General features: G+C 41.3%; 2 protein-coding genes across 3 annotated transcripts; both read left to right on the top strand.

Annotated features, from left to right (window-relative positions):
- The first annotated feature begins 3,324 nt into the window (after positions 1–3,324).
- On the top strand, positions 3,325–4,865 carry LOC120830856 (guanylyl cyclase-activating protein 2). 2 transcript variants are annotated; one of them, XM_040195813.2, is made up of 4 exons: positions 3,325–3,684; positions 3,770–3,919; positions 4,140–4,248; positions 4,343–4,865. In XM_040195813.2, exons 1-4 carry the CDS (start codon positions 3,487–3,489, stop codon positions 4,465–4,467), a joined length of 582 nt encoding a protein of 193 aa, XP_040051747.2. In that variant the 5' UTR covers positions 3,325–3,486; the 3' UTR covers positions 4,468–4,865. The 2 variants fall into 2 exon arrangements, with proteins under 2 accessions (XP_040051747.2, XP_040051738.2); XM_040195804.2 differs by having other exon boundaries at positions 3,383–3,684; positions 3,758–3,919.
- Positions 4,866–5,562: 697 nt separating this feature from the next.
- Positions 5,563–7,431, top strand: LOC120834495 (guanylyl cyclase-activating protein 2). Its single transcript, XM_040202530.2, has 4 exons — positions 5,563–5,906; positions 6,054–6,203; positions 6,788–6,899; positions 6,995–7,431. Exons 1-4 carry the CDS (start codon positions 5,661–5,663, stop codon positions 7,135–7,137), a joined length of 651 nt encoding a protein of 216 aa, XP_040058464.2. The 5' UTR covers positions 5,563–5,660; the 3' UTR covers positions 7,138–7,431.
- The last annotated feature ends 708 nt before the right edge of the window (positions 7,432–8,139 follow it).

Here is an 8,139-nt window from a genome sequence, read left to right as displayed (position 1 = left end):
ATAAAATGGATTTTGCTTAGAAGGCACAAATTGTTAATGGAGTCACACAATACTTTGCAGGTTAAGAATTTGTTGTTGGTGGTTAATATAAAACAATGTATCTAACCACGGTCATACATCTATGTGTGTCTATGGATTAATCCCTCATATTCTCATGTTCACATTCAAATCGTAAACAACACACACACACACAAACTGATTTCTAACAGTGAATGAATGACAGCAGGAGTTGCTTACTGTGTTCACGTGGGAGTGTTACATCGGCTTTCAACGGACATGAATAGTTAACAGATTTTTTAAAAATGATTATTATCTGCCCCGCCCTGATTACTTGCCCCTGTGCCTCATTATCCCTGCAGTTACCAGTTCCCCCTCCGCTGCCTCTCTGGTGGCACCTGCCCGGTTCTTTTGTGCTTCACCGGTTCGTCATCGTTGCTACGCAGAGTTTTGAAAGTCTGTAATCTGCCTGATGTCCATACCTGCTTTTTCTCTCAGCCTTTCAGGGAATATTTCTTTTGCAATATTAAAATATCCTCACTGAACCTCCCAGTCTGCCGCTAGGTTCTCTCTTCCTTTGCTGCCTCCATCGTTCTGGACAATAAGTAAATTAAGCTCCTGTAGAAGAAGAGCTTATAGAAACCCAGTGTTCTAGTGGCCACATGGCAAGACGGTTCTCCCTTAGCAGTCACCAGTTCCTGTAGCTCATCTACGTTTGGCATTAAGGCTTGCTGTTATAATATGCAATATCCTTTTTTTTATATCAAGCATAATTCTATGAAGGCTTTCTCCAGTCTTGAGCCTGCTGTTTGTCATCTGAACTTTAGGATGAAAGTGACACGAGAAGCCTCCCTTTATGGACAGAAGGTAACAGATGGAGGGAGTATTGTACACGCAGATCTTGCGTAAGATATGAGGAATAAAAAAGGTATTTTTAATGGTGCTATGATGCTTCCATTGATCTGATCTTCTGTGATCACCCAATGGACATTCAAACCAGACAACAAGAATGGGCATCAAAATGATTGATACCCTCCATCATAGTCCAAAATGTAACAACATTCTGCAACAGCCAATCAATCAGTCAGCTGATTCTTTTCTGTTACCGCATGCTTTTATCTGCATCCATCTATTTCACGTTTATTTAAAAATAAATGGCAGAACATTGGCAGTATATATTTGAAATGAAAAATGGAGGATATACTGTATGCATTTATATATGTATTTATTGTGACAACTGTTAAAAATTAATTAAATTGGAGATAATGATGCTGCTGAGTATTGTTGTTGAGAGGAGCTGTCTTAAAAATGCAACATCCAGATTTCTCGGATGTTTTTGGTTGGACAGCACTGAAACCCACAGTCCCAGAGCTCTGCGAGTGAACCAACATTGTCATCTAGTGGACAAAATCGGACATGTTTGATAATCACTAATTATGAAAAAGAAACTTTATTTATTTTTATACCCCTAAACAAATCACCTTCATTACTATTGTATTTTAGAATAGACGCTTTTGCACTGAATTCATAGTTGTAGTTTATATGTAGTCTGCATAGATTATGAGAAGAGAGCGAGTGCAGCTAAGACCCCTTAGTGGAGAATCCCTCCTTCAAGAGCCTAATCCTGTCAGGCTTGTTGGATTTAAAATGAACATGAGCGACGAAGAGTTTAACTCATCATGCACCAAGGTTCTGACCTTTTACCGGTGGACCAGGGGGAGCCCGGTCATGATGACGTGGCGTTCAGTCGGTCAGCATTTCCAGTACAAGCTGCGTTCCAGCGGAACTCCATCCCAGTGACCATTAAAGCACGACGCACACACAGTTTATTTAAACCTCATTTAAATGAATGCTTAGTTAGCATTGTTAAGCGTCAACATTCTATAACTTTTTAATCTCATCCTCTGTTTTTTCGTTTTATTTTGTAATATAAAGATATATCTTTTTGGCTAACTGTGGCGTATTTATAGAAATGTTTTCACAACTGTCCTGAATCAAATAAACCAATATTAAGTAATAAAAGATTTGAAAAACCTGTAGCGGACTACCCGTCCCCACCAACCTTATTCTGCACGGGTAATAAGGAACACGCTTGATAGTCCCTCATTGCATTGAATGTGGATTGGACAGGAACAGCACCCACTGAACAATGAAAGATCAGCATTGCTTACCAAGACGCTGCAACAATCTACCAAAATCTCAAAATGGATTGGGATGCTGGACGATTTTTTTTTTAAATGTTGCACCCACCAGTAAGCAACCATCTACTGAGTACAGCGTTGTTGGACCATCGGGCTTCATTTGGACACACAGGTATCCTGAATGATCTTGTCTCTCTAGCCTATCCGCAGAGTGTCTGTAATCTAATTAAAGAGATTGATATACCTATTCCAAATTAGCATGACCCAGAGCGTCTTAGCCACTTAGCGTCGGCAGCACTATAGCTGATTAAGGACAGCAGTGTGGCTGGTGCTCTATGAATAAACATGGCTCACTCATTTGACAACAAAAGTCAACTTATTCAAGGAGGTTAGAACCGTTTTGAGGGTATTAACTGTGTTGAAGGTCCTTGCGTAAGTGGAAAAAGAAATTCTGCAAACTCCATGCAGCCTTGACATCAAGCAACAGGAGTCTTCTGTTTTTAGAGAAAAGGTTCTGATATACCTGCTACTTGACCACCTCTTAATGGCAGGCATTGTTTGTTTTTTGGGACGCCACAAATACATGGAACAATTGGTCAAACAAACGTCCAGAAGAGTTGGTGATGTTGTACATCAAACGACCGTTATTGAAAGTAAGAAAGTCCACTACGGGTGGGTGAGACGGGGAATCAAGCGTTCTTATTGAGGATCACAGAAACGGCTCCTGACTTCCATAAAGAAGGACCAAGACAAGCCCAGAGTTTGATGGATGACACACAGGACTTTTACTTAGGAGACCAACCTCCTTATTACAAGGCTTATTTTAGTAAGTAGACTTTGTGGTTTGCAGCAAAGGGCAATGCCAAATAGAGATTGTGGTGCCATAGTCACCACAACAGCTGCAATAATGAGAAAGTGTAGTTTGCATTGCAATCAAAGGGACTACATTAACATACAGCCTAGTGTGTTTTCTAAAAGCAATTCAATTTTACTCAAAGCGAGCATAATTTATGTTGACATGTATGTTTTTTTCTTTCGTATATGTCACAATTTTGGAATGCACCAACCGGTCATTTTACATGTTGGAGTATGTAATACCTAAAGACTTTGGCCTGGACCCTTACCTGGCTGCAAACCTAATTCACTCACGGAGAAAACCACACCAACATAATACTGCTTTAATCCTGAGGCCACGCTAATCTCGTAGGTGAACCTGCGCTTTGGGATTCCACTGGCTTTAAAAATATTGCTAAGACCACGAGGCGCCCGGTTCAAGTCTGGCCACTCCAATGGGGAGTTCATACCAAAAGGTTCACAGGCTATGGACGGTTGAATTACAGGGCCAGCCATGGGGCAAACACAGCCGACAGAAAACAGTGACCAGATCGATGTCAAAGTGATTCAGGGAATGTATAGAAAGTTTGTTAAGGAGTGCCCGAGTGGAGTACTTTTTCTACACGAGTTCAAGCGTTTCTTTGGCGTGGACCCGACAGGAGAGGCGTCTGAATATGCCGAGAACATGTTTCGAGCTTTCGACAGGAACGGGGTAAGAGAGCAAAAGCCGCTGCGTCTTGGCATACTTTCCCATGCTTAGAAATGTTATCCAACTGCTCATTCAGCTTGTCTTTCAGGACAATACAATTGATTTCCTAGAGTTCGTGGCAGCACTCAACCTTGTTTTCCGGGGAGACCTGGAGCACAAACTGCGCTGGTCATTCAAGGTGTATGACAAAGATGGCAATGGCTTTGTGGACAGGGAGGAACTAAAGTCAATCATTTATGTAAGTCTACTGTGATGTTAACTACAAGTGCAATTGTTTTGAAGGTGTTGGTTGCAACTAAAACAGTGAGCTTGAAAAAGAAGAAAGAAAGTCTAAACCGATGCAGCAAATGATACCAGCCCCAGAGCGGTGTTTCCCCACCATTACATACACAGTTTATGCCAAAATGCAGTTCATGTTACATTTTCTTTGTTTCTAACATTTCTTTTTTTCTATGTAGACTCTGTATCGGATAAAGAAAGTCACAAAGACCGACATTGGTGAAACGAAACTTACGGTAGATGAGGTTACAGATCGAATACTAAACGCCGTCGACAGTGATGGGGATGGTAAGTATTAATTACGGCAATGGAAGGAAAAAAACATCTTTGTTGTTTGACCAGATAAAGTTAACCCAGACTCTCGATTGTTTCTGTTCCACAGGACACATAAGCATGGGGGAGTTCATTGAAGGTGCTCAGCAGGACCCCTGGGTGCTCAACATGCTGAAGTTGGAATTGAACCCTGCCGGATGGCTGCTGCAGCAACAGAGGAGGGCCCACTTTTGAAATGACACCGGCCTTTTTTCATTGGCTCAAATCTGACCACTCGCCAACAACACACGGATCAGGAAACACATTTGATGCAGTGTTTTTCTATTTCACAGACTGACGCATTTTCCCACAAATATAATAATTACGGTTGTTTGGTAAATATGTATATATATTTATGTATATAGTACTAAAGTCACAGCCATATAAAGTGGCAATATGTAAATTGTGTATGATTTATAAGTGTGCTTTTCTATTGTTTTTTTACTGCTTTGTTTTTCAGTGAAAATAACATCACTGGAACTGCATTGTCCCTATTTAATTAAAGTTGTGAAATAATCTTGTTTTGCCTGATTACTATTGTAAAAGGCAGCTTTTTTTTCTTGATCTATGAATTAAAGTTCAGTATAAACTCAGTTGTCCTTGTCATGTTCTGCTTCCCAGCTGCTATACAAACGTGCGCTCATATCTTTCCAGTAATATAAACCCAGAATGCACGCTCGCCTCTTTATTATAAGAAGAGAGGCACAGAGAAACCAGCCTTCATGGCCCCCTTCTACCAGGCACAGACCCATAAACCATTGGGATGAACTTATTACAGCTCAACAGGTTTACCCGAGTCCACACTCAACGTTTCTGGTTCAAAACTGAAGAGTGAAAAAGAGTTTAACAGCCTTTTTATTGCTTTTTAATTGCAATGGAATAGAGTTGTAAGCAGTGAGTGTATATGAGGCTTTCACAATAGACAAGTTAACACAACACAGTAGGTTTCGGGTGAAACCGATGGCTGCACCCACACGCAGAGTTAAGGTGAAGCACTTCAGCGTACTGTCGCTGTACCGGGATTCGACGCACAAGCAACCACTTAGTATTTGACAAAGGTTTGAGTCTTTGGACAATCACCTGCAGTACTTTGTGTACTTATCCGCAAGCAATGCAAGCCCCTCTTGTTACTATTATAAGGTCTAATTTTATTAACCCATAGCTTGAAGAGTTCAAGGTGGGATCAAGTGGGCGGATTACTGCTTTAAACACAGCTTGCAAAAGACTAAGGCTTAAAATAAGCCTCTTGGTGTCAAGCATCACATGAATCGGTTATTACAGTCCCCTCCGTTCTAGGCCGGGGCCGACAATAGCCGCCATGAGGAGGACTCTGGACACTGTGTTGCGGGCAGCGTAGGATGTGATTTCAAGAAACCATCTGCATTTGAATGAAGAAATCTTTTGAGTTCATGCTGCAGTTGGCCGATTTTAGCATGGGTCAAAACCAGCAAGTGCAGACACAGGAAGAGGGGCTGGAGTTGGAATGCATCCAGGCCCTCTACAGGTCGTTCATCACGCAGTGCCCCAGTGGGTCTTTGTACCTGCATGAGTTCAAGAAGATGTTTGGAGTACAGCATGGTACACCTGAATCCCACTACATGGACAGCATCTTCCGAGCATTCGACATGAATCACGTGAGTTACGAAGATGCTTTCAATGTTTCGACAAAACAAAAGCAACAATCGTTATTTTACCCCGAAACGCTCTTTTGTGCTTTTAACATTTTCTTTTCTCTTGACCTGTCCATGCTTCAGAGCTGAGTGATTTCTCCCTGTTTTCAGGACCACACGATGGATTTCATAGAGTACGTGGCGGCGCTCAATCTCGTACTGCGTGAGAAGCTTGAAGATAAGCTGCGGTGGTCTTTCAAGGTGTTTGACAGCGATCGCAACGACCGCCTGGACAGAGATGAACTTCTGAAAATTGTGAAGGTAAATAGTGTTGATTTTATAAAACCACATTTGATTTAACGTGAGTTTCCTCAATGTTTTGCTTGGTTCTGTTATATTTTAAGTAATTATATATTCATCTAAGTTCTTCTCTTAAATGTATCTTAATCTTATTTTGTTTTTAATGTTGGCTTTATTATTTACTAGTGGTTGATGATGATGGCCACATGTAGATAGAAGTTCACAACTGAACAAATTCAGCAGTCGGTGTGCAAACTAAACGCACACATTATCTTAGTGTGTGTGAGCATGCTAACAATTATGAATGTGCACTGAACACACAGTGCAGCTGAGGATGATGGGAAATCCATCAGTTTGGCCAGAAATCAAAAGTAAGCAAGTATTTTCAAATATTAACCTGATGGATTGTGCAAGATCAAAGGGTCACTGATTGATAATTTAGTGTCTACAAATGTCTAAGCAATATTTTTATGGAAACCCAAATACATATTTTAGTTTGGGGTCCGGACCAAAGTGGTGGACCAACCAACCCACGGCTGTCAGCTGTCCACAGCTTTATCATTTCAAGATGAGACAATGTCTGATTCACCGGATTTTTCCGTCAGATATACCACAGGATAAAGAACGGCTGCGTGTCCGATGAGACAGGAACGCAGAGCCTCACCACTGAGCAGCTGTGTGAGCGCATCTTTCAAGAGGTCGATTTGAACAGTGACGGTATGTGGACTGGAAATCCAAAGGAAATCCCCCCCAATAAGAGGTTTCCTCAATATTTGGCCGTGCGTGATTCCCTCCTTCTCTTTGTGGCGCAGGTGAGATTACACTGGACGAGTTTGTGCAGGGCGCCCACAGGAGTCCCTGGTTGCAGAACTTCCTGCGGCTGGATGTCAATCCCTGTGGATGGGTGCAGAGGTACTTGAGTGACAGGAAACTCACGTGTTCCAAAGATTCCTGAAAACCACCATCTTCAGAACGGACTGCGGAAAAGAGAGGAAATGCCTTGCAGACCTGCAGGAAGAGTAGAAATACTTTTACCAGCAATGTGTGAGAAGATTCCTCATGCCTTTATTGTGCAGTACAACACTTCTACCTTGTGAAATAACTTAAGCCCGTTGACTCTGTGATATAAAACAAGAGATTATAGCGCATATCTGACATTGAGTATTATCACGTACTTTGTGGCCTCATGTTGCTTTGAAGTCTTCATGTTGTAAAAATGTTATTATTAATAAAAACGTAATGAAACTTGTGGTTATTGCCAATGTGGTGTGGTATTTCTCAGCTATTGGAAGTGAAGGACGCTCGTGTTTGATTTATTTATTTCTCATGGAAACACAACGAAACAAAAGTTGCAGGATGAAAATGCAGCAATTTAGCATTAAAAGTTCAAAATGCTGCGCCATCCTGGATTCTAGTCACTTGAATGGCTTTAAAACTACCGCAGCCTGAACTTTCCATGATGCATCTTTAACTTTGTTATGTACCACAGCTCCAGTCATATCTTATAAATTCCACATCCCATATATTTCTTCCCACATTTTAAAACAAATTGCTCTCAACCCTGTCAGCTTTTGTTTATGCAATAAACTAGTCTGCTGTTAGTAGGTCTGCAGGATTCATTGCATATGTTCCATGCAGGCTGGTCCCACACATATCGAGTGTGATAATTGGATATTAATCCGATATGAACAGCCCTGACGGGATGCACCTGTTTTAGCTCGTAGCCCATCTCTCTGTGGGAGCCCCTGCTGCCTTCAAGGTCTCCTCGTAAACACCATACACGGAATGTGATATTTTTCCGTGGCGTAAGTCAGATAATATGATAAATCCTTAATAAAACACAGTTAGATGTTGATGAAATGTTACACAATCGCTGTGCCTTTAGGGTGAAAATAGTTTAGCCTACTGCTGCTCTTTACATTTTAACACGGCAACTTGTTATTTAAGCATTTTTACA

This window comes from Gasterosteus aculeatus, chromosome 12, assembly GCF_964276395.1.
Source record: "Gasterosteus aculeatus chromosome 12, fGasAcu3.hap1.1, whole genome shotgun sequence".
Classification (NCBI taxonomy): domain Eukaryota; kingdom Metazoa; phylum Chordata; class Actinopteri; order Perciformes; family Gasterosteidae; genus Gasterosteus; species Gasterosteus aculeatus.
Note: the sequence above shows the minus strand (reverse complement) of the source record. Positions and strands in the feature narration are given on the sequence as shown.

Bases quoted from the DNA above. Each gene is read 5' to 3' on its own strand.
- LOC120834495 (XM_040202530.2), top strand. From the start codon at position 5,661: ATGAAGAAATCTTTTGAGTTCATGCTGCAGTTGGCCGATTTTAGCATG. The intron at 5,907-6,053 runs GTGAGTTACGAA...CCCTGTTTTCAG, and splicing joins GAGCATTCGACATGAATCAC to GACCACACGATGGATTTCAT. The intron at 6,204-6,787 runs GTAAATAGTGTT...TTTTTCCGTCAG, and splicing joins AACTTCTGAAAATTGTGAAG to ATATACCACAGGATAAAGAA.
- LOC120830856 (XM_040195804.2), top strand. From the start codon at position 3,487: ATGGGGCAAACACAGCCGACAGAAAACAGTGACCAGATCGATGTCAAA. The intron at 3,920-4,139 runs GTAAGTCTACTG...TTTTCTATGTAG, and splicing joins AACTAAAGTCAATCATTTAT to ACTCTGTATCGGATAAAGAA. The intron at 4,249-4,342 runs GTAAGTATTAAT...TCTGTTCCACAG, and splicing joins CGTCGACAGTGATGGGGATG to GACACATAAGCATGGGGGAG.